The 27038-nt window shown below is 38.5% G+C and overlaps 1 protein-coding gene across 6 annotated transcripts in view; it reads left to right on the forward strand.

The window, feature by feature from the left end:
* Window positions 1–27038, forward strand: part of CYRIB (CYFIP related Rac1 interactor B) — a 140320-nt gene that overhangs the window by 47829 nt on the left and 65453 nt on the right. For all 6 annotated transcript variants that reach the window (XM_038389917.2, XM_043507346.1, XM_038389909.2 and 3 more), the window contains exon 2: window positions 12354–12433. Coding sequence is in view for 1 of the 6 variants with exons in the window: in XM_043507346.1 (XP_043363281.1) it covers window positions 12354–12433 (80 nt within the window). In the remaining 5 variants the exon portion in view is untranslated. The remainder of the gene's footprint in view (window positions 1–12353; window positions 12434–27038) is intronic.

The raw sequence follows: 27038 nt of genomic DNA on the forward strand, positions 1-27038 counted from the left end.
AGCATGAGACTGCAAAAGTACACAACTTTCACTTTGAAGAATGTGAGGAACAAATCCACAAACAGGCACAATCCATGACATATATTCCAGCATAACACACCTTTCCCAGCAGTTGTGGTTTGAGACTGGTTAGAATAGTGAACTCTCATCAGCTTAAATTTTTGCTAACACCATCTGGAAAGGAATGTGGGGGCATCAGGCAATGAGGAATGTTATTAGTAAGTTACTTAATAAACTCAGTTTCACCTCTGTACCAATAATTGTCATTCTCCCATTTAAGTGTAGGGACAAATTATTTCCTTCCATCCTCTGAAGCAAAATGAAACTGAAGTCCCATACTTCCTGTATGCAGATTATGAAACTTGAACTGTGAGCAACAAAATAGTGGAACTGTTCTTTCTGTTGGTAGAATGCTATTCTGTCTACAGCTAGCTGGCTAGCTAAAGAATAATAGGTACAGTGGCTAAGCAAGTTTATTAAATCCTTGCTTGTTTGTTAATCTGTTGTACAAATAGTACTAGTGTTGGATTAGCCTCCTTTCATCCCAAAGACAAATTGACCACCGTTTCAATGTATCAGCACAAAACTGTTTCTAGACTGTGCCATCTGGCAATATTCCAAAATACTGGCTGGATGTTGTTTCAATCAATGATTTACTATTTGAAGTTCTTATCTCTTTTTGTAAACTTTCTCAGTCAAAATTCTACTGTGAAAGTACACTCTACTCAGATGTGAATGAGTCCAAGGCTGACACCATGTTCAGGATATAAGAGATTCTTATACTCCGTGTGGGTCTGCCAAGAATTGACTGAGCTGCTGTTGTGCTTTTGAAATACAGAAAACTCTGCACTTTGCTGCCCTGCAGGGTTTGAATGAATTTTAACTGTTCCTCATATCATATTCAAGGATGTAAAATATTACCTTTTGAAACACATTTTTGAAATCTGTCCAATCATTTTATACTGCATTTTGCAGGAGTAAAACTCAAAATTCAGAAAGTAGATTAGATCAAGATACTACTCTCTTTGCTTACATCTTCTTTTCCTTCCTTTTGGGGTTAGAGGGTGGGTGTATCTTTTTGATCAGAAGCTAATATTTAGGTGTAAAAATAAAAGAAAAAGAATCTAGATGTACCTAAATAAGGCCATTAACTGAAATTAAAAACACATTAGAATAGTCATGCAATGACATGTTCATATACAAATCTTACAAGTTCAACAGGACTCTGTCTGAAGTGCTGCAGTTCTTGCTCCATATGTTGGCTTTGTTTTTATCTCTAAGTAGGACACGTGCACTCACTCTTGGAATCCATTCTGCTCAGTGCTACAGATCAATTTGTGCAAGTTGGGAGAAAGTGTGTGTGTTGTTTTCTTTAAAAAAAAAAAATACCTTGCTTAATGTGTCAGGCAAAACAGTGTATGGAGCCAGTAGGCTCATGAGCTTGCATACTACACCTCTACCCTGATATAATATGAATTTGGATATAACACGGTAAAGCAAAAATGGTTTTCTGTCTTGTCTACAACATTGGTTCTCAAACTGGGGGTCGCGACCTGGTTATGTGGGGAATCGCAAGCCCCGACCCCTATACCGGGCTGTGAGCCCCAACCGCAACGCATGGCTGCGAGCCCTGACCCCAACGCGCGGCTGTGAGTCCCAACCTTGACTCCTGCCCTGGGCTGCGAGCCCCGACCCCGACAGGAGCGCGCGGCTGTGAGCCCCGACCCCGGGCTTGATGTGAAGGATGACATCAGATGCACCCTTTTTAAAACAACACCTGGAATAAAACTTCTTGTGTCAAATACTGTATTAGTAACAGAAATGCTCAAGGCCAAAGCAAGTTTGATATAACGCAGTTTCACTTATACTGCGGTAAGATTTTTTGGCTCCCGAGGACCACGTTATATCTGGGTAGAGGGGTATTGACAAGATAACTGAAGCATACTAGATGTAAAGTTGAATCTTTCTCTCTCTTTGTGTAGGAATAATTTGGAAGAAGTTTGTTTTCTCCCCTCCCCCTGCCCCCATCAGTTCTGTGGTAGTTGCTATTTTGTCACTAAGGATGCCAAGTGATTCATTGCCATTTTAATGTGTGCTATTCAATTTTGAAGGATAACTTTGTAAAAATGGTAGTGTGGTGCTCCATGTTTGTTTAATTGATTTCCATATCAGATCTACTAAACCATGGTTTATTTTGCTGCCAGTCCTGTAAACTCCTACAGGGATCTACAAGTCAAGCTGAGTTTCTCTTTCCCCACATCAGCAATAAAAATTCTGCAACCAAATCTAACAGTTCTCGTTCCCTATTATGTTTGGCTCTGTAAGGCCAACAGGGTTAAAAAAACAATAATATCTTATTTTAATGATTAGTCAGAAAATAACTCTGAATACATAGAATGCAACTGCACTAAAAATACCAGACAAAGCTGTTACTTTAAATCCTGAATAGCTCTATTAGATGAAAGAAAAGTGAACATTTACTTCCCATTCCCTTAAATGAAACAACAAACCAATTCACAACAGTGGCGCCAAGTCAGATATTTATTGTGGGGGAGAGGAAAATTCCAGTCCCTGCCACCATCCCTGGCAGGAACTCATTCCAGGCCCTGCTCATTTCCCTCCCACCACACCTCCTGCAGGGATACTGGGTCTTCCTGGGCTCAGGGAGTCTCCCATCTCTCTTATCCTTGTAGTGTGTGAGCTAGTGCTGCCAGGAGTCAAGTCGTCAGTAGAATCCCCTGCGCTCTGTTGTACAGGAACAGATTCCCTATGCGCCAGGTTGCAACACCATTTGGCCTGGTGACTCTAACTGGACAGATGGGCTAGCTCAAATTTCAGTGGTGTTACAACCACAAAGCACAAATCACGGCTGCTACTTTGAAACCACAAAGCTGGAGCAATGCTCTGGACTGCTCCGGCAGCAGTCGGGTTGATTTAGTATGGGACTGTTGCTTAAAAGTGGTCAGTCCCCCCTCCCCACCCCAGGGCTCTGTGACCTATGGAACTTTGGAGTATGGGGGGGCATATGTCCTCCCCAGCCCTCCTAATTGGTGCCACAGCCATATCACCAAATATGATGTGTTGTTACTTATGATCACACTAAAGGTCCAAATCAAGATTGGGACTTCAATATACTAGTCACCGTACAGACAGAAAAGAAAATTTCCCCAATAAGTTTTTTTCAGGGACCATATTTTTAATGTAGTTTTAAACTCTTAGGAGTTTAGAGAAGAAAATGTATGTTTTTGCTAGGATTTATAAAGTATTGTGCTGCTATTAATATGGATTAGCTTTGTTTTTGTTTTGTTTTTTAGATATTGGAATTGAAACTATGCTAATATATGCCATAACATAATTTGCTAGGCACTGTGGTTTGGCTAAATGGAGAGGGAGAGAAGACAATCAGCAATTTCTGATCAGTGGATTGCCTCCTCACTTTCAAACAAATGAGTGGAATGCTGCCATCTTTAGAAAATAATCAACTGTACGAATACTTTTTAGTACCACCATTTTATTTGCTCCTCTTTACACAGATAATATAAAGCCTGGCTATTGACACTGTCTGTTGCTTGAAGTTTAACTTGAAATCCTGACCACTTACAGTTAGAAATACCACTTTCTGCAGCCAGAGATGGGCTACACTTGATTTGGTTGAAGTGATTCCTATTAGTTAAGTTTTTCAAGTAGTATGAAAACTTAAATCTTAAGCTTACATAACTATCAAAATTTCAGTGTATTTATCTTGATCTTGATCTTCCTCTTTCCAAAGTTACTAGTCATATTTATAACTCATAAAAGAGAGATCAAATACAGTTGTTTTCTCCAGCAGTAAATATTGCTTGGAACGTTTGTTTTTAGCTGTCCAAGAGGTTTAATTTTTTAAGTTTCGAGTTGGTATTTGTTGTTTGAGTCTGACTTCCATAAACTCCAATCTTGTAAGTTTTGCTTTTGATAAGCAGTCCTTCAGTAATGGAGGGGCAACTTGTGAAATAATATCATTGGGTTAAATTCTTTTACTACTTAAGCAGTCCTTGTCCTTTCCATCAAATATTGCGTATGCCCTGTTGGATTATTAACAAAGTAGTATTCAATTTGATGTTTATAGCAGAGGCCCTCAACCTTTTTCTTTTTGAGCCCCCCACCACCATCACCACCACACACACCATGCTACAAGAACTCCACGGCCCACCTGTGCTACAACAACTATTTTTCTGCATATAAAAGTCAGGGCCAGCATTAGGGGGTAGCAAGCAGGGCAATTGCCTACGGCCCCACACCACAAAGGACCCCACAAAGCTAAGTTGCTCAGGCTTCGACTTCAGTCCTGCGTGGCGGGGCTTTGACTTTCTGCCCTGGGCCCCAGTGAGTCTAATGCCTTCCCTGCTCGGCAGACTCCCTGAAACCAGCTTGTGGCCTCCTGGGGGCCCAGACCCCTGATTGAGAACTGCTAATTTCTGGTACCCATTTAATTAGTTCAATCTTATTCTGTTTACTTTAAAGTAATCGAGATATAGTGTTAAAAAACACAGTATTTTATGAAAGTAGTCTGTCTTGTACTCTCCCTTGAATAATAGTTTTGAGTGTGCTACTTTGTCATTCAGCCCCAAGTTTGTTACTGCAGTCTTTAAAAGTGGCCACAGAAATTGTTGCTATCCTCATTCTATTCTGTTTTGCTAACTAGTAAGAGCTTCTAAAGTTAACCTGACTCATGCATCTTGGCTCATGCAGGAATGTCAATTTATACATTGTTTCAGATTTGTACCAGTTTCAACATGAAGTGTTTTGGGTAGGAAAGTTAGTGTAATTCTGACTTCTTTCAGGAGTTTGGCCTTTGAGAGAGACTGTTTTGCATCCTAATGATGTGGTAGGTATCAAGTATTTCCCTTAGATAACATGTTAAGTTAAATTTGTGCTGACCCAGTGAGTTGTCTCACTGAAGCTCAAGCTGTATGCACTGGCCTGCCTTCTTTCCTCTCTGCAGAGCGTTCCCTGTTTAATGAGGTAGCCAGTAGGAAAATGGATAGTTTGCCTCTGCAGTGGTTCCCTTTTCATATGAAAATAAAGCTACTTGCTGTATGTCTTCGAGATTACAGATTATTGACACAATGTGCAGTGCGTAATCTTAATGGAAACCTTTGAGTAATTTGGTAGAGGAAACGTTATTAATATGATAGCTTGATTTCTTTTTTTAAAATTCAATCTTAGTGCATACTCAGCTCTTCCTATACATATATACAAAGACAGTACAGCATGAAATAACTGCACTCCTAAACTGTACTGCAAAATATTGCGATAGTTACCATTGAGTAATTGGTATAGTTTTGTGTTCAGTGCTGTGTGGGATTGAATAATTTTACACATCGTTCTAGCACATTCTTTTAGCACATTCAGTTGTGCACTGACAAAATATATTTTTTTCTTATGTTTTTTAATCTTAATTCATTAATCATCTCTTCAGTCGATCTCACACCAAATGGATATATTCAAATGATTATTCTATAAGTAAAGAGAATATTTCCTCTCTTCTGTTGTAAATTCATGCTAACTTTAGACTCTGGGCCTACTTCTTCAATTGTAAGTTTATTTTAAATGTTTTATAAAACAATCATTGTATCTTTAATTTAGTGTTAGATTTGGTCATCTTGTTTAAATAACTGAGGATTGCAAATTTAGAGTTCTTGTGATAAGAACAGAAGATAAGAATGGCCATACTAGGTCAGACCAATGGTCCATCTAGCCCAGTATCCTATGTTCTGACACAATTAGTGCCAGATGCTTCAAAGGGAATGAATGGAACAGAGCAATTTTAACAATCCATCCTCTATCATTATTTTTATTACTGTCCTCATTTTTCACACTTGCTATCTGATCACCCTGTCTGTCATCCAGTTCCACCTTCTGGCAGTTGGAGGATTGGGAATGCCCAGAGGATCGGGTTGCATCCCTGACTATGTTGGCTAATAGTCAAAGATGGACCTATCCTTTGTGAATTTATTTAATCTCTTTTTAATCCGGTTATATTTCTGGCCTTCATGATATCCCCTGGCAACAGGTTGATTGGGTTGTTGTGGGAAGAAATACTTCCTTGTTTCCTTTAAATCTGTTGTCAATTTCATTGGATGACCCTGTGTTCTTGTGTTATGTGAAAGGGTGAATAACACTTCCCTATTCACTTTCTCCACACTATTCATGAATGTGTAGGCTTCTACCACATCCCCCCTTAGTCATCTGTTTTCTAAGATGAACAGTACCAGTCTTTTTAATCTCTCCCCATATAGAATATGTTCCATACTCTAATAAGTTTTGTTGCTCTTTATATCTTTAATCATTTTGTTGATCATGTAACAAAAGACTATATTACTAAAGCATGTGCCCAGGTTTGCAGAATTAAGGTTGCATGTACAGTTTTAACTCTGGCATTTTCTAACTTTTGAGTGCTTTTAAAACTTAAGGCTCTTAATGTTTTTTGTATGTAATAAAGCAAATAAACGAAAGGATTTTTCTCTAATTTTTTGCAGTTACATTCAAGTAACACAAGTATTCATCATATTCCATTTCTTCCATAAATTTGTGTTAAAGGCTGGTTTGTTTGTTGGGAATTGATCATGCAACATTCAGAGATGTTAGCATAACAGCTTTAATTTCTGAATTTTCTAGGTTTTGCAATTTGAACTACTGCCATAGATAACATATTGGTTCTGTAAGTAGTCATAAATTGGACTAATTATTTTAGGAAATCCATGTAAACTCTTCTACTGGTGGTCTTTTTTTCTATACACAAGTGCACTTTTTCCAGAAGGATGTTTGAGTAGTAAAGGTAGTGTCTGAAGCACAATCACTTGTAAAATTCTAGGCAGATCAGGCAGTTTCAGCAGCTATTGCATGCATATAAAACTGTCATTTGCATATCAGATAAAGGGATTGCCTAACACTGTAACCGAATCTGCCTTTGTCATGGTTATTCAGAACTTGCTTCCTTATCATGTGTAGTCCAACTACCTTCCATGCATTCCTTTGCTAGTTTGAAGCAGATATGTAAAAGGAACTAATAAGATTAGAGAAATTGAGTTACTAATATCGCATTTCCTCAGTAGTAAACTAGTAAATGCTAGTTTCCCCCAATTGGCTTTCTGTTTTGCTGTGTCTTCTCTCCTAATAATATAATTAGTATATGGTATAATCTAGGTAAAAAAACTCTGTGCTTCTTCAAATATTACTATTGCAGCATCACCTTAGGAACAGTGGATCATCCTTGCACACACAACTGTCAATAACAGTACAGTAACTCCTCGCTTAATGTTGGAGTTATGTTCCTGAAAATGCTACTTTAAGTGAAACGATGTTAAGCGAATCCAATGTCCCCATAAGAATGACTGTAAATGTGGAGGTTAAGGTCCAGGGAAAAAAATTTTTTGCCAGACAAAAGACTGTGTGTGTATGTATGTGTGTGTGTACACACACACACACAGTATAAGTTTTAAACAAACAGTTATTATTAAATGATTGTGAGGCTTGGTTGAAGTGGTGGAGTCAGAGGGTGGGATATTTCCCAGGGAATCAGAGTATCAGCCGTGTTAGTCTGTATTCGCAAAAAGAAAAGGAGTACTTGTGGCACCTTAGAGACTAACAAATTTATTAGAGCATAAGCTTTCGTGAGCTACAGCACACTTCATCGGATGCAGCTGTAGCTCACGAAAGCTTATGCTCTAATAAATTTGTTAGTCTCTAAGGTGCCACAAGTACTCCTTTTCTTTTTCCCAGGGAATGCGTCACTGCTAAATGATGAACTAGCACTTGGCTGAGCCCTCAAGGATTAGCACATTGTTGTTAATGTAGCCTCACGCTCTACAAGGCAACAGGAATGGAGGGAGGAGGCACAGCATGGCAGAGAGAGACAGACACACACACCCTGTGTGTGTGTGTGTGTGTGTGTGTGTGTGTGAGAGAGAGAGATGCGCACTCTAAGTACACTGCTTTTTAAAGTAGATCAGCAAGTTGAGACAGCAGCTGCTGCCAGCAAGTTCCCACCATCCTGAGCCCTTTCATGTCCTCCCCCGCTCTGTGGAGATGGGGTACAGGAGTGGGGGGAGGGGGACACCCTGACATTAGTACCCCTCTTCCCCTCCCCCCCGCACAGCAAGCGGAAGGCTCCCGGGAGCAGCTCCAAGGCAGAGGGCGGGAGCAGCTCCAAGGCAGAGGGAGGGAGGGACAGCTGAACTGCCCGGCAATTGATAGCCCGCTGGGCTACTGCCGTGCAGGGAATTTAGGGGAGCTGATGGGGGGGCTCCCGGTCCACCCTGGTTCCAAGCCCCCACCAGCTAGCTCCAACAGGCTGCTCTTTCTGCAAGCAGTGGACAGAGCAGGTGGCTGCCAAATAACATTATAAGGGAGCACTGCACAACTTTAAATGGGCATGTTTGCTAATTGATCAGCAACGTAACAACGTTCATCGGGACGACTTTAAGTGAGGAGTTACTGTACCACTCCTAGTTAGGATCTGATGGCTACAGAACTCTAGATTATAAAAGGCCCTCTTGACACATACACGGTTCCCTACTTTCTACCTGTGAGAATAGTCATGGAACTAGACTACTATTTTTACAGTTAGTAGCATTTAGTTTAAAGTTTAGCTACCTTTTGTATAGTTCATTCAGCAAATTAACAATGGCTTTGGGTGGTCCAGTCCATAGTGTAAGGGTGGGTTTAGTGTGTTTGAGTATCAAAGTGTCTCTCTAGTTCGGATCAGCAGGGTCAGTAGTTGGAAGCACTGCCTGAAAGATTGTTTGGTCTGTGGGCTGTTGCCATATGTGACCGAGTGGAGACTGGAGATCCTGCTAATAGATGAGGCCTTACCTTAGTCCTTGGATTTGAGCCCATCATGTCAAGTGGGGATTGCTTCCAGGGATGAGTGCTGTAGTAAGGGTTCCAGCAGAGTTTGCAAACAAAGGTTTTATTCCTAATATTTTTTTTCTCTCCCTACCCACCTCCTACCAAAAAAAAAGTTGAATCACATTTTTGATCTCTTAAGTTTGTTCAACTTTCTAAGTGCCCCATGGTGTGTTAGCAAAGTATTTTCTTCTCTTACTGCATAGGATTGATTGGTGCTCTGTCTCAGAGGCTTATATGTGTGTAAGAAAAAGGTATAGGCAACTTGTTTTCGGCAGTTCAAAAACCATTTCCACCACTGAGTAGTAATTTTCAGATTGTCTGCAGCTCCAGGTTCAGAGTTTCCAACAAGAGTCTGATTGTTTTGACTACTCATTAGCGAAGGATTGGTTTTCTGGTTTATCTGTACCTAGGTGACTAAGATTAGCGTGAGATATGAAGGTAATTTGTGATATATTAGTCTAATAAACTGAGTTTAGAGAAATCTGAGATGGAGTCTATCTTTATAAGTTCTGTTGTTTCTCCAACAGAATTAGTACTGATCGCTTTAGATTTAAGGAGTGAAGGAAAATTGTGTACTCGGATCAATTGAGTGTACTAGCTACAAGCTTGAACCAGTCCTGTTTTTAGTCAGCACCATCATTATTTATTAATATGTAGTATAGAGATCCCACCAAGAGAGGGGTCCCATTATGCTGGATATTGCATGGATACCTAGTAAGAAACAATCCCTACCCCAAAGAGATTTGTGATCTAAATAAACAAGACAAGAAAGGAGAAAGGAAGTGGCATTGGTCCTACTAAAGATGTTCTGAGACGTACAAAACTGAAGTGACTTGCCAGAGATCATACAGGAAGCTGTGGTATAAGTCTCCAGAGTCCCAGTTCAATGCTTTTACCATAAAAAACCATCATTTGTATTGTTAGCAATATGACAGTAGTCAAGTGTCTCTGGTAACAGAGAGGCCTGAATGAAAACGCTTGTGTAAGGCATTACAACTGTTGCTGCTTTCTTTGAGAGCTGCTGCAATTAATCTTTCTGTGGCTGGAAGCACTTTTTCAGTCAGGGATTCTCGGCTTTGGAACCTGTTCCCTCCAGCATTCTCCAAGATCAAGAATTACTTGGACAAGCTTTTTGAAAATGTTTAGGCTTGATAAATGTTAGGGATTAGGACTCTAGTTCTCTTATTGGTAGCCTGTCTTTTTCTTTTAAAACTTTTGTTGATGTAAGACATCTAAGTGCTTGGTGATTAGCAAGTGCTTGGTGATTTTACTTGTATTACTGTATATGTAAACACACACTGAGGTACTGGATAAATGAATAGTCCACGTGTAGGCAAATACTCGGAGAAAGGAGGACTTGATTTCTTTATAAAGAGGCAAAGTATAAATAATTTAAGAAAGGTATTCTAGCAGCAGAAGAACATTTGTATTAAATTACTGCATAAAGTAACCCTTCTGTTCATTGTAACTGGTGACTTGTCATTCCTCCATTTGACATTTGTGTTGCTGCCATCATGTACACCACGGAAATACTTTGTGAAACAGATATAGTATAGTAGTATCTCAAGATGAAATTTGAGTTAGTTCTGGGTGACTCGAAAGCTTGTCTCTTTCTCCACCAGTAGTTGGTCCAGTAAAAGATATTACCTCGCCCACCTTGCCTCTCTAATATCCTGGGACCAACACAGCTACAACTACACCAAATGTAAACCAATCTGATATTTGACATGCTCTTAAGTAGACAATATTGCCAGAGATAGTAGAAAATTAAAATGTTCATGATTGGTATGGGCCCATCATTTAGACTCAGTTCCTCTTGTTGACTTTCAAGTGTCAGACTAAGTCCTCTTCTTGTTTTGTTACATTGTATTCCTAATTACAAGAGAATGTTTAGATTGAAAACTTTTTTTTTTTTAAATTAAGGTTTATTTTGCACGCTACCTCCAGTGTCATTTTAAAAAGATCTAAATAGCAATACATTAATCTTATCAGAGCTAAGGTAAATTAAGTAATGTTAGAAAAAATTGGCAGTAGGGTAAAAATGAGTTCATTGTTCCAATTTTAAATTCAAAATAGAAATGTTCTAGTTTCTAAAGGGATACATTCAAGCAAAACCTGAAAAATCCATTCTCCAGTAGTCAGACGCTTTCCTGGTTAGCATAAAGGGATCTAAGCCATGTGTTTGAGGCACTCAAATGAGTATTTGAGTGCTTTCAAGAGGCCTGTAAAAAGAGAGTCCCTATATAAAACCAGATTAGAAACTAAAGGCCCGTATAATCAGAATATAAACTAGAAACTTCAGTGTTTCCAAGAGGGGAGTATTAGAGTAATTTTGAGAGCATCTTCATGAAGAAAAAGTCAATATAAAAACTTGTGTTAATGTATTTGTCATTCTTACTGCTGTAAAATAAGCCTTACCAGTAAAATAGCAGATTTAAAAAAAAATCTGTTTAATGGAAAGATGTACTATATTGTAAATGAGATTTGATTACCCGGAGTACTAAGCTTTATTATGTGGTGGTGTGTGTTAAACTGTCAGCTGTTTTGTATTGATAGTAACTTCACTGGTAATGCTCAAATTTAATGCCACAGGTTGCTTTGTTTCATTTTGCTGGTAGTGGTTAACCAGCTGCCTGTGGTGACTCATGGAACTAATGAGTAAAAATTATTTTCTTGAATTTTTTTGATACTCATTTTATTTTGGTGAGGGAGAGTTCCCATTGTCTAACATTCTGTGCTAAATCATGAGTCAGAAACTTGAGTTTACCTGTAGCTACTGAAATATTGTAGTGTACTGGCAATTGAAATCTCTTGAGCAAGGTCACAAGATATAGTAGCTTTCTGACTTAAAAATGGAGTAATTATTATAGAAAGAAGTTTTCAGTTCACTGAAACGGATAGTCATCTCACAGGTGTATAACTTGTAGCTGGTATTTCAAAATCAGTTTTCTGATATCACTCAAATGGTTCAGTACTGTCCAATTTTTAATACCAATCCAACTTGAAATAACATAGGACTCCTCAATGTGTTTGTCCTATAGTTTTATTCCTGAGGCAACTGAAGATATCTGGAATTGTGGTCTTGCATCACACTCAGTTATGTATATTTGTAGGATAAGGGCTTCATGATGTTGCTCAACTTCCATAAACAACTTTTAAAATATCATGATTCTTCTTTGCATTTCTTCTGAGTCAGAATCCTTCCTGTGCTGTCAGACGTTGCTTAGGGCATGAACAAGGTTCTTCCATCCCTCACTATTCTGGGCTGCTCTTTGCATGCCGTCTGTGTTCTGTTTTTAAGATGAAATAATTATATTGGTTCCTTGACATGAAAAAAGTTAACAACCTGTAATTAATTTAATTTTTGTTACTGTGCATTAAAGTTTTTTTATAAAAATTAATTGTGCTATTTTTATTGAACTAGACCATGTGCCATTTATTTTTAATGTTGTTTCTCTGTTCAGGTTCTGAAGACAAGCTGCTACATCAACTCCATAAGGAATAGGAATTTTCCATTAAGATATCAAGAAGATCTCATCAACTGGTAAATATTTATTCAGGTGTCCTTGCTTGTACACTGTTAATTATCTTCCTTTTAGTGAAAGAGTAGCATTTTACACTTCACTGAATCCAAATTAAATTTAAAGATCAATGTGTTATCCACTGAGACTCAACCCTTTATATTGGAAAATATTAGGTGGTGGTGGGTTTTTTAAATAATAGTAACTATTCCTTTATTTTTAGAGTCTTCCTGATCAGATTAATTTTTACATTCCATAGACCCCTGACATCTCACATCTCTCTGAACATCTGTTGTACAAAATTCATTGCACAAAAATTGCATAGTTGAAGTAGTAACATAAAATTAATGCTGAAATTTCAAATCTGTAAAGCATTTTCAGAAGTGGAGAATAAAATAGCTGTATTTAAGAAGATAAACAGTTCAAGATTTTTAGGTATTCTATTGTTTTTGATATGTGGCCTCAAACCTCGTATGTCTACTGGTATGTGGCAAAATATTACCCTTCCTGTAGTGTAGATATAAATCACATACCAAAAACTACATTAAAAAAAGTTTAGTCAAACACTCAAAAGTTAGAAATAAGGTTGCACAGGCAAATGTATTTCCTGTGTGTTTGTGTCTCCACCCTGTGTACTGAATGAGACAGAGGCACTGTGGCAAAAATAGTATGTAATCATATAATTAAAGAGTATATGATGATGCATAGGCATGAGGGGGCAGAATTATGATTGCACAAGAGACTGCAAAGCTGACATTTCCTAACTTTGCAGGTTTTTGTCTTTGCACCCTAAATAACATTCTTTAAATGTAGTGTTTTGTATGCAACTTGAGGCTTTTTAAAGAAAAAAGGTAAAAACAAATTGTTTTTATACACACACACACACACACACACACACACACACACACAAAACTGTAGCAACCCCTTACTGTGATCCAGCAGCAGAGTTTGAACCCTGAACCTTCAGCATGTCAGCACAGGTTGAGCTACAGGACAAAGTAAACTAGCTGATTGTGGGAGTCTTTTAATCCAGATTTCAAAGTAGCAGCCGTGTTAGTCTGTATTCGCAAAAAGAAAAGGAGTACTTGTGGCACCTTAGAGACGAACAAATGTATTAGAGCATAAGCTTTCGTGAGCTACAGCTCACTTCATCGGATGCATTTGGTGGAAAAAAAAACTTTTTTTTTTTTCCACCAAATGCATCCGATGAAGTGAGCTGTAGCTCACGAAAGCTTATGCTCGAATACATTTGTTAGTCTCAAAGGTGCCACAAGTACTCCTTTTTCTTTTTTTAATCCAGAGGGAGAGTGGACAACTGGGCCTAGGATTAGGGAGGAGGAAAAACAGAGAGAAAGGTACCTGGCCTACCATAGAGGCTCTAAAGCATCTCACTGGAACACTTGTAAGAATTAGAGGTCGACCACCAGCTAGATGGTGGAACATCATATGCAGGAAGGTGATCAGTCTGGACTTATTGGAGGAGCAAGCCATGGACAAGAATGAATGGTGACACTGTACTGCAAAGATGCTCCAGGATGCAAGAGAGGGCAAAACAACTTATTTTTCCCTGAACTCATTCTGACAGACAGATGAACCATTTTAGCTGAAACTTAAAATCAGCCTGGGGCAGACACTTGTCATAGAAAATTTCAGCTCAAAGATTTTGTTTGGCAAAATTATAAGCAACTGAAAAGGGTATTATAATGGGAAGTGGTTGTGTAACCTTTACTATTGGTGGGATGGAGCGGAAGAATGGTGATTGTTTAAATACTTTTTTCAGAGTAGCAGCCGTGTTAGTCTGTATTCGCAAAAAGAAAAGGAGTACTTGTGGCACCTTAGAGACTAACAAATTTATTAGAGCATAAGCTTTCGTGAGCTACAGCTCACTTCATCGGATGCATTTTGAGCTGTAGCTCACGAAAGCTTATGCTCTAATAAATTTGTTAGTCTCTAAGGTGCCACAAGTACTCCTTTTTTTTTTAAATACTTTGCCATACTTAGTAGTTTGCTAAATTTTGTAAGAAGACCTTTGCATCAAGGGTCTGGAAAAACACAGTAGTCAATGTTGTCTAGCTATTTGAAATGGAGACACCACATTCTATGAATTTGGCTTTATATGTATCTCCTATATACAAGGTTTAACATAGTGCTTGATTTATAGTCTTATAGTTCAGGCAATTTTTTGAGGTAACTGAAAGCTTGAACAGCTTTGGATATAGGCACCTGGCTTCCTGAGGTGGTGGCTATTGACATTGGGACATGCAGGTGGGGGATTGTTCCCTGCTAGTTTTGAAATACACCATGGGACCCTTAACTTCTATCTGGGCAAGCAGAAAGGACTTCTCATCTGTACTATGGCACGCTTGACGATATACCCAAATATTGCATTCTCAGCATTGATTTTGAGCCAATCCTATTATGGGTCAAGAACTAGAGTCAATTGAACCACGCTATCTTTTTAGTACAAATACTATATGTGCTTATGTCACTGCATGACTGACAAACCTGCCCTCTTCTTGTACAGGCAAAGTTAGAGAACTAATAGCAATAATTAATAGGAAATACAAGGTTTTTCAGGGGAAGATATCCATTGGAGTAAACTAGTTGATTCCAGGTAGGCTATTTCCTTTGTTTAAAAGAACGGTGTTTCTAAAAAGAAGCTTTTGTTGAGTATAGAGTCTAAAGCCAAAACCCCATCTTTCCTTAAAAAGGATAACTTATCTTGCATTTCGAAGATATGCAAAATAAATATTGTGCTCTAGAACAAAAAGATAATCTTAAAATTAAGTTTATGCAAAATTATACAGGAATCTTAAAAATGTTCCTTGTTTACTTGATGTAGTAGCTGTAGTAACTTGCGTAGAATATATAAGGTTAATTTTATGGACATTTTTAGTTGTAATAGACTCTCTTAGGGTGGGGGGGGAAGAGGATGCTCCACTCCCCTTTCAATAATTGTGATCTCTGTAATTGTCTCCTACTTCAGAGGGTATAAATACAGGAATGATCACTCTTTCTTGTAATTTTATAAATAGCTTTGTTTTGTCACCTGCAACCCGTGACTCACCCACATGTTTTAGAAGTAGTTAAAGATTTGTTTTTATGTAGCTAGTTTACCAGAAATAGTTGAAGTTTCCTGTAATTTGTAATGATGAGTACATATGCTGATCTATTATGGTGCATTGTACAAACTGCTCTAAGCATATTATGCAGCTTGTATCCCAGAGCTGGTATCATAATAATCAAGGATTAACAGGTTTACATCTTGTGTGCTGACTTTTTAAACAAACTTTTTTTTCTGAAGTGTACCATTTTCCATTGAAATTTTTAAATTGTGTGTGAAATGTCCTTTTTCCCAAAATAATTGCAGTATTCAGCACAAACCCCCTCTTATTTAGTTGTGGAAAAATAGGTGTAGGTCACTTTCTAACTTGCATTCAATCTAGCGCAAGCTTTTATATCCTCCCTTTCCTTCCTTCTTCCCCTTTCTCCCCAAAACAAAACAAGAAAAAAAAAAGTAGCAAAATAGCTAATTCAGAACTGATGTTGAGTGTTGTCCAATACTCACAATCTTACATATGATAACGAGTTTCCATGTAGTTACACTGATAACTTTGTGAGACAATTCTCTGGGTTAATTGGTGGGGAAGTAAAAGAAGAATCTATTGTGTTGCCAGAAGTATAATATGAGGCTCTCTTTTATTGTTATAGCACACCATTCCATGTTTCCTTTTAGTAAATCAGGAAATAGATTCTAAGTAAGAGATGAACAATACTTAAAAATTGTTTATTAGAGCATGTATTTTACCATCAAGGAAATCTGAATTGCACAGATCCCTCAATTTTTGTGCAAGATGGAAAATGTAGTAAGCTGCACTAATTGTAGAATTTCAAATTGTGTTACAAAGTACCACGCATAATAATTTTTCACTAAAAGTCATGCCAACAAGCTACGGAATGATAGTATCACATATCAGAAATATGTGGAAAATCCCATTTTATATTTATTTTCCAGGGGAGTGAAAACACTTGTATTTTGTCTTATATTAGCATCACAAATTAGAAATAATCTTCTCTGATCGTATTTATCATACATAAATTGTTATAAAATGTTTAGGACACCAATACAATGAAGCATAAAAATACTTTAATGTTATTTTATATAGACAGCTTATGGAGTTGATTTGTTTGCATGGTTCTTGTAGTATTGGTTGAATTTAAATCAAAATGCTTCTTAGCAGCGGGATGATAGGAAGCAATTTTCTTGTAAATTTTAAAGGCATGGATTATTTTTAGAAAACATTTGCCTGCTTAAAATTATTACAATGCAAATGAACGTCTTTCCAGCACATGCATATTTTATAGCAATGCTGGTACCTGAGCTGAGCACCAGGAAAACTCCAAAAGATTTAGGCATATTTATGTGCTGTTCTTATTTTATATAATAAAATGTAATACTTCTGTAAATCAGTTAATATTGTAAATTGCATAATAAATTTATCTGGTATTTATCTAATATGTCAAACAACAATGGTATATTTGTAGGCACTGAATGTACAAACAATCTCTTTAGTCACAACTGTATTGGTTTAATGATGTGGCTTGTGCTATTGATACTGTCATGGTGGGTATATTTAAAACCTTGAATGAAAGCAATGTCTCTAAAAGTGAGGGATTAATAGTCCTGAACATCAGCTGTGTCAGTGCACCCCTGTCGTCACCTGCAGCAGTCCTGCTATTGCATTCTCTAGCATTTTTACTTGCTGTATAAACATGCAAAATTAGTATAATGGATTTGAGTCTGGAACTTTGGCTTAGTGGCTAAAGTGGGGAACTCTCTGTTCTGTTCCTGATGCTGCCATTGACTCACTGTATAACATTGGATGTTCTCTATTTTTAGTTCAATTTTTCCATGTGTCAAATGTGTGCAATAATACTTACCTATTCCTTAGGGTAGTGAGGCAATTTTTAGGCCAAATATTGATCCCCTTAATATTGTATGTGAAGTCACTGGATCTGACTACGTAATAAGAGAAGCAGAATTTATCCAAGGATTTGACAAGTGTTCAGAGGTCCTTGGGTGGAAGATGAAGTTTTGATATTTACACAAATAAGTGACTTAACTTTCAATTGTGACTGCTCTTAGAGGTGAATATGGCTCATATTCCATACTAATTCACTGCATAGCTTAGCCCATAGTCCTGCTGCAGTTCTGTCGTTATTTCCACTTGTAAATTTTTTGTCTATCTCAGTGTTAAAAATTAATTTTGGGCAGACCTTGTCTTCTGGTTTCTTAGTGTGGGAGCACATTTTTAGCAGTCTTTAAGCTAGAAGGAATTATGGTTGAATAGTGTTATACCAAATGTTTGAAAATTCAAACCTTTGCTTAGTATCCTAATATTCAAATATAAGAAGGGACACCTCTTTGAAATTTAAACAGTGAAAATTAAACAGTTTCTACTTAGAATGAGTTTTTTAAAAAAAAAAAAAAAAAAAAAGCAAAATAAAATCTTCATATGCTGTTAGTTTCTAGTGCAGCGACTCCATATGTTCAATAGCAAGTTATGTGAGACATAAGCATGATGTCCTGTTGATGCACTCCTGCAGTTGAGCTTAACCACATGCTCAGTAGTATGCTATTATGTCTGATGTTTTCTTGGTGGTTAGTTTTTTGTCTGGTATGGTGTGCTTAAAGCAGAGTTTGCCAACCTGTGGGTCATGACCTTGTGTTTGCAGATGGACAGAAAAATATCTCCCTGGCTTTCAACTCTTGAGTCCTAGCTCCACCTTGCTGTTTCCTTCAGTGGCTTTGCTCCTGTTCTTATTTCCAGGTGAAAGCCCTTCAGCTAGGACTGTTGGCTGGCTTATCTAGCTTCCTATCTAATCTACCACCAGCACCCCTTCCCCTTTTCATACCTATCTGCCTTGTGGAATAGAGAGCAGCTAGGGTGGGCAGAGAAGAGGGTGAGTTGACAGTGAGGAGATTCAACCACCTTGATCAGCCACCTGAACCTGATTCTTCCTCATTCCCCATCCCATAATGAGTCATAATGAGTCAGGTCAGAGTAAGCACTGGGCAGAGGCAATTCTTGAAGCAAGGAGAAACAATGAGACTCCTGAGGTTTTTGCCCTAATTTTTCATTCAGATTGCTCCACTGATCATTTTAAACAGCAAATGTTCAAATTAGACTCAACTGAACTATTTTTAGTTTTTTAATTTAGTTTTTTGTAGTTTAGCCTCCTTTAAATTCCAAATGATAAGCGCTCCTTTTTGTTCTAAATTGTTGTAATAAAGTCTAGACTCATTGGAAGCACACAATTATATTTCAGTGCAGTGAATTTAAATTATTCATCTTTTTACAGTAAACTGAGTACTATGTAATTTACCATTTTGAGCATATTTGGGACGGAAATAAAAGAGAGCCCCTATTTGTGCATTCAGGGTTCCATGACACTGCTCATAAGAATACATCATTGTCCTGGTGTCCTTGGCCATAATTTCCCTACTCCGCTATTATACAGCCTCATGTTTATGGTTGCCAACATATATCCCATACTTCGCTGCACTTCACTGTTATGTCTGTGTTTTTTGGTAGCACTTTGAGGAGCTTTAAGAATGGAATAATACTCCGTTACTGTTTTTCTAATGAAGGTGTGCTTTTGGGAATAGCACATAGGAGTAGAATTAAATAAGGTATTTAATTTACAAATCATAGTTTGGGTTATACCTTAAGCAACTATTTTAATATTTGGAGCTGACTCCATTTAGTTTAACTGCATAAATTTGGATGTGTTCATCTAGAGCTGGGCATAATTAGAACTTGGTATTTTTTTGAATACCAGTAAAAATAAAAAAAATTGATATCAAAGTATGATTTGCAAGGCTTATTTTGGTAGCTTCTAGCTTCCCAATGTTGTGTGTTTAACTTTTTCTCTCTTGGGAGTCAGGAATTGGCTATGAGTATTTTTATTCTTCATTCTGATTGGCCTCTGGCATTGTCTTTCCTCTCCACTCTTTACGCACCTCCAGTTTGACTCACTTTCTCCCCATATCAGAATAATTCTGATCTTCCATTGATGGCTTTTAACTTTTTAGATATATTAAAAGTCACTTGAGGCGTCACAATAAAACATACTGCCTGAATAATCCACACTGTACAATAAACTTGATGGAAATTCTGTTTCAGACTTTTTATAACAGCTAAGCATTTCAAAAGATTAAATTCTAATTCAATGCACTCTTTTTGCTGTTTTTTAATGCTACAAATAGTCAGGTCTAAAAGTAATAAAAAGAAAAAACTGGAAATGCTTAGCTCTTGACATTGTTTTCTGTAGGTGGATTTTACTTCTCACAGAGTCGTAGAGTTTATGCCAGAAAAGACCACCACATCAGCTTGTCTAACACAGGCCACCAATACCACCCACTATCTGAATATTAAACCCAACAACTAAAATTAGGCCAAAATATTACATTTCACAGGAGACTAGACTGTTATGTGCCCAGACAGAGAATCGGAGGGACTGAGGTGCACCAGTGTCCAAGGCCCCTGCAATGTAAGGGAAATGATTATGTGAGATATATCTAGATATTCCTGTCCCACATTATAAAGTACTTCTTTTCTCCTTCCCTCTCCATTTAAGAGTAGTGACTAAAGGCTTGTCTACACACAAATTTTGTACAGATTTAACTATATCTGTTTGGAAACAGATTGTAATTTAAAATTTATGCCACCCCTATTGTGGATGCATTTGTAAGGTGCTTATTAAGTCAGATATAGTTAAACTGGTACAAAAACTATGTAGAAAAGCCTTAAGGTGCCTCCTTCTTGGCCTTCTCTCTCAACCCTGTGCTCTCATATCCTACTATGCCACAAAGCCCATGCTACTTTGTTCACATTTTAAATACCCTGCTGGAAATAACCCTGAGGGCTATAGAGTAAGATCTGGTTATCATAGAATCATAGAATCATAGAATATCAGGGTTGGAAGGGACCCCAGAAGGTCATCTAGTCCAACCCCCTGCTCAAAGCAGGACCAAGTCCCAGTTAAATCATCCCAGCCAGGGCTTTGTCAAGCCTGACCTTAAAAACCTCTAAGGAAGGAGATTCTACCACCTCCCTAGGTAACGCATTCCAGTGTTTCACCACCCTCTTAGTGAAAAAGTTTTTCCTAATATCCAATCTAAACCTCCCCCATTGCAACTTGAGACCATTACTCCTCGTTCTGTCATCTGCTACCATTGAGAACAGTCTAGAGCCATCCTCTTTGAAACCCCCTTTCAGGTAGTTGAAAGCAGCTATCAAATCCCCCCTCATTCTTCTCTTCTGCAGACTAAACAATCCCAGCTCCCTCAGCCTCTCCTCATAAGTCATGTGCTCTAGACCCCTAATCATTTTCGTTGCCCTTCGTTGTACTCTTTCCAATTTATCCACATCCTTCCTGTAGTGTGGGGCCCAAAACTGGACACAGTACTCCAGATGAGGCCTCACCAGTGTCGAATAGAGGGGAACGATCACGTCCCTCGATCTGCTCGCTATGCCCCTACTTATACATCCCAAAATGCCATTGGCCTTCTTGGCAACAAGGGCACACTGCTGACTCATATCCAGCTTCTCGTCCACTGTCACCCCTAGGTCCTTTTCCGCAGAACTGCTGCCGAGCCATTCGGTCCCTAGTCTGTAGCGGTGCATTGGATTCTTCCATCCTAAGTGCAGGACCCTGCACTTATCCTTATTGAACCTCATTAGATTAGATTATCCCAGATAACCAGATATTTGTGTTAAACAACTCGATTGTAAGCTCTTGGAAACAGGGACTCCTTTAATTGTGTGTGTTCAGTTCCTTGTCTAGTGAAGCTCTAATTACTAATTGGGGCCTCTAGAAGTGAAGAGAGTTCTTAATAATAAAAAATTGGAACTGGTAAGAAGCCTTTTAACCCTTATCTGTCATTCACATTTTGTAGTTTCCCATCATTCAAGTTGTCTAGTCGTGTTATAAATTCCTTGGGGCAGGACTTGGCTTTGCATGTTCCCATTGTCATACTAATACCATTTATTAAGAGATTAATTGACTCATTAAAATTGAGAACACCATCTCTTTTGCATGTTCCTGGGAAATAAATACTGTTTGTACAGATCAGTCACATAACTATTGAATCACTTGGTTGGGATGCAGGATCGTGTCATAAATGGAATTTAGCAGCAGAACATCAAAGAAAGCTCCTGTGTTAGAATAACACTGATCCATGTAGTTTTCTTTCTTTTGTTAAGGGAGGATGGTGTACCCCAAATGGTTCACTGCTTCCTCCTACTAATAGCCATATGCACTCCCTAAAATCCTTTGTCAGCTGCTGACACAACTCCATTAAAGTGCTGTAGAAGCTGACTAGCATTCTAGTTCATGCTTTGGTCTGAATGGGAAGTCAGGCTGCAAGAAACACATCAAGAAGAAGGAAGAATGATAAGAAAGGGAAGGTCATCACAACCTCCCCACTGAGTGCTGGGCATTTGACTGGTCAAAAAATAATTGGTAAATCGACTGGTCAAAAATAGTCAAATATTTTAAACCATTTAATTTATTAGAACAGTAACAAAAAAGAGTAAGAGTTCAGGGTCTCCAGTAGGCTTGGCCTTAGAAACTTATGCCTAATTACAAAAATGCCTAATTACTTGAATTATTTTAATTAAGAAAACTTCATTTCATTGTGCTTTGCATTTATATAAAATGAGAATTACTACCTTTTATCAGTGTTAGGTTAGCATTTAAATGTCACTGTTGTTCAAGACTGAACAATTGCAAAAGAAAAATGAAATTTAAACAGAAATAAAACAAAAATAGGAACTATTAAAAAAAGGCATTTTTAAATGTACATATAGTAGGTAAGTGGTGGACCAGTTCTTGAAGCATCTTGTCTGTCTTTATCATCTTTCTTTATCTGCTTTAACTGATTTGTCTATATCTTTGTCGTCATCATCAGTATCTCCTTGTTCTTCATCTGATGAATACTGAGTTAAATCTTCATCTGCCATTTTCTTCTCTAATCGTAAATTGTGATACATGGTCACCAGTTTCCCAGCAGTGGAGGTCTTCAGTCTATTTTGGATTTTTGAATGGATGGTTCCCCAAACTGACCAGTTTCGTTCTGCACATACATGAACGCTGAAGTGTTAAAAAGAATTTCTGTCTCTGTAGTTAAAGAGCAGGGAGGACACAACCTTTTCCAGCGTGATGAAGGAGCAAACTCTTTTGATTCAACTGCTGGGATTGCACTTCAAATTGTTTTGTCTTTTTGCTTTATAATTTGCTACCTCCATCAGAATTGCTTGTTTGTATTTTCTTTAAATCGGCAAAAGCCACCACGAGGTCACAATGTGAATGAAATGCATCATCAGAAAGGTCTTGGTCCTGAAAATGTGCTCCAGAAGGTAGGCCACATTATGTGTTGGAGTGATCACTTGATTTTTCTGTGATTTTATTTTGTTGTCTTTCTCTTTAGCTTTTGTAAGTGGACTGTATTCATTCTCACAAATATGTTTCTTGACATTCAAGAACTCTTTTGTGGCATCAGACAGTGTATAACTATCATTATCCATATTCTGAATGGACTGAGCTTATGGGTTCCAGCAGTGAAATGAATTTTGAGTTTCACATCCAAAAGATATTTTCATCAAAAATGTGAGTGTGGATACTCGGGACATGATCCAGCCAATCGTTCTTCAACAGCAGCTGATTGAAGACCCTTCTTGCATCTTTGAGACATTTAATAGAGATTTCCTGTTGAGTGTTACATGGCTCGCTCAGTGTGGATAAAATCAAGGGCTGTACTAAGCAATGATGAAAAAATGGCTTCTAGTACATGTTTGCTTTTGAAAATCTGGACAATACTTTTTACTTTTGACACGTGATGAGAAGTTGTCAGATCTTTAACATCACTAGTGAAAAGCTACATTATCTGGGCAGCACATCCATAACACAGAAGGTCTGGATACTGATTTATTAACAGAGCCCAGGCAGCTTTCATATTAGCTGCGTTGTCAGTCACAACTGAAATTACCATCAATGGACCCAGTTCTCTGATTGCATTTTTAAACTGGTCAGCTATATATTGAGCCATGTGGTGAAACTCAGTTATGCATTGATTGTGGAATTACCACCATGAAGTTGATTACATTCTCATTGTGAATGTCGTACCATCTGTCAGTCACTAAAGACACATGAGGAGCTTGTGCAATAAGAACACCAACTCTTTTTCACATTGTCCATTTTGAGATTCAGAAGATTTCCTGGTTTCAGAGTAGCATCCATGTTGTTTCCTACTTGACATTTTGTAAATTGGATACAACTTATGAAAAAATTCTAGAATATAAGGATTTTCAGCCATACGGCATTATGTATTGCTGGCATGAATAGCTCTAGCAAACATACAATCAAGTTTGTTTTCCTGATCATTGGACATTCTGTTCAAAAATGTCGTAATACCAATTGGATGAACATCTCAAGACTTTCCTGAACTAGGAGTTTTTGATGCTCTAGCAGTTGTAGTAAAATTTGTATTAAAAGATGAAGAAATGGAATTGGCTTCACTTTAATTGTTGCTCATATTACTGTTTTCATCAAAAGACTCCATGCTTTCAGATGCTGCTGCCAAAAGCAAAGTAATGGGAAATGCACAGAAGAAAACAAATTTTGATGCAGACTGATTTTCCATTTCTTGGTTTGACTGGACACACACATCACAAAAATTCAACAAGTGTTTCTCCATTCTGTCTACATGAGTGTCATACTCAGAAGTACAGAATGTGCACTTAGCTTTAAGTTTTTCCATGTCTAGTTAATTTGTATGGAGATTTTTTTTTTTAATTTAGGCTTTCCTGGACTCTGTAAAATTCACTGTCACTGTTATTAATGTCTCACTACTTCTGGGATGCTCTCTAGATTATGAAGTATCTCTTGTATTTCAATCAACCAGTAGCCATTCAGTTCTATTTCTAACTGCTGCTATCCCAGAAGATTCCAACCAATCAGTGTTTTAGGACATATGCTGCCCCTTCTTTCCAGGACCCCCTATAGACTTCTAGATAACATGAAGAGAAAGGGAGGCAGATAGCCCTATAGCAAACCAATGGACTCATAAGCAGGAGGAGGAGGAACAGAATAGAAAGGGAGGTTCCTCTGCCAAAATGTGAAGTCCTCTCATTAGCATAGATGTGATAATCCTCTCATTAGCATAGAACTTTTCATATTATCAGTAATAGTTGGCTGAGGATATGTGTCATGACCAGGACAAGAGTGGTCAGATCTAGTGGTTGGGACAGGAGTTGGGAGCCAGGTTGAGTCAGGTACCAGTATATCAGAGTCTGAGACAGGCCAGAGAGTGAACTGATGATCAGGTGTCGGGGGGCACGCAGGGTCAGGTTACTAGGGGATTGGGATCAGGCACCGCGTTACAGACAGCAATCGAAGAGCAAAGGTGAGGGCAAACCAGGGTCAGAAGCTGGAGACTAATCACAACCAGGGGTCTGGAGCAGAGACAGGCAGGCAGTCTGTGTTGTTGCTCAGGAAGCTCCCCTTCACGGCTTCCTAGTTTAAGTACTGGTATTGGCCACTCGGGGGGTTGTGAGGGCCACCATTCAGGTCCTGCTGGCCTGTACCTCCTGCCAAGCCCAACCTCACAGGGTCCTCCCATGGGAGCTCAACTTGAGCCTCCTATGGTGATGCAGAGGATCAGCAGCTGAGAACCCCCATGGTCCAGCCCTGCAGGTTCTAACTATATGTGGGCGGGAGGGACGTTATGAATGGGATATTTGTTGAGTGGAGGAGTGGTGTTTTATTTACATGGGCATTTAATGTGGGTTGTTTGCTTTGAAAGTGCGGGGGAGACGCTGGGACAATTAAAAGCTGTGATACTTTTGTTTAAGAAGAGGCTTAATGTTTGGACATTTTTTACTCTCTGTGTTGGGGAGGGGGTTTAATGACTGTGAACCCTCCTCTCCTCCCACTCCCTTCTGAGTTAGTTTCTTTGGGGCAAGAAGCATGATTTTTAAATTGTTGACTGTGCTTTGAAAACTACCATGTACATTAATTTATATAAAAATACATAATATGTAATACCTGTGTTCTGGAAGATTTCATGACACATCTAGAAGATGCTTAGCTTTCGGTTGGTTCACCTTTTTCCCAACATGCGGCATAGCATATAATAAAGGGTATTGAGCAAGACATTGAAGGAGGCTTGGTAACAGATGGCACCATGGTGCAGTCAAAAAGATATGCCACTGCCTACATCTGGACATTCTTACAGGAGTATTTAATAGGTGGTCAAATAGGGGGTTAGTTATTGGTCAGATGATATTATTTGGCCGGTCACTTGACCGGCTTGCAAGCCTAGCCTTGCTGCCAGGCCTCCATGGAACATGCTATATATAGTCCAATATATTTAACCCTTGAGCAGAAAACTGGGGAGCAAGAAGCAGCTGCAGGCCAGTTCCCAGCAGAGCAGGGAGACTAAACAGAATGTTAGATGCTTGGCTGCAGCAAACTGGCAAATTCTGTGGCAAAAGTACTGATTTTATGTTATACTGGAAAAATGCCAAATTCCATTGTTGTAGGTTTGCATAGTCCATAGGGCTCTGGCTGAAACAATTCAGGCAGTTCACATGTCTTAGCTATTATTTCAGATTGTCTATAGAGTCACAGGTTTCAGAGTAGCAGCCGTGTTAGTCTGTATTCGCAAAAAGAAAAGGAGTATTTGTGGCACCTTAGAGACTAACAAATTTATTAGAGCATAAGCTTTCGTGAGCTACAGCTCACTTAATGCATCCGATGAAGTGAGCTGTAGCTCACGAAAGCTTATGCTCTAATAAATTTGTTAGTCTCTAAGGTGCCACAAATACTCCTTTTCTATAGAGTCAGACAGAGATCACTCCTTTGGTTTATGCTCGCTCCTGGTTCGAGGTTATGTCTGTGACCCTGAAGGCTATAAACATTTTTTATTCAAAAAAAAAAAAAAGATGAAAGGTAGAGAGTTGTTATGATCCCTCAAACCTCTTTGTGACCTCCAGACTGAGAATCCCTCTTCAAACACAAAAGGCAGTTAACATGGAATATTCAACTGAGGTAGTGGAAGAAGCAGCTAATGTTGGTTATTATTTGTAAGAAAGAGGGCAGGAGCCAATAGCCAATCAGTAGAAGAGAAAGTAGATGCTACTCACATACAAAGAGTCCCCAGTCAGGAATCGGGGCTCTACTGTACTAAACACTGCCTCTGTGTACACATGCACATACACAAAAGTAGTCTGAAATCATTAGTATGTGATGATCCATGCAGATCTGGGTACTGCCAAGCGGGGAGGCTAACTTGGGTTCCTCTTTCTCCCTCCATCCCTGTCTCTCCTGGTGCTACAGTACCTGCTGAGTGTTTTTGTTTGGTACTGTTATCAGTAGAAAATACTGTAGATTCTAGCTTGGGAGCTGCATTGTATTCAGTGGATTTCCCTGCTTCCTTTTGAGGAAGCATGCTGTTAACAAAGAATCATAGAATATCAGGGTTGGAAGGGACCTCAGGAGTCATCTAGTCCAACCCCCTGCTCAAAGCAGGACCAATCCCCAATTTTTGCCCCAGATCCCTAA

The sequence above is a fragment of the Dermochelys coriacea genome, chromosome 2, assembly GCF_009764565.3.
Source record: "Dermochelys coriacea isolate rDerCor1 chromosome 2, rDerCor1.pri.v4, whole genome shotgun sequence".
In the NCBI taxonomy this organism is placed as follows: domain Eukaryota; kingdom Metazoa; phylum Chordata; order Testudines; family Dermochelyidae; genus Dermochelys; species Dermochelys coriacea.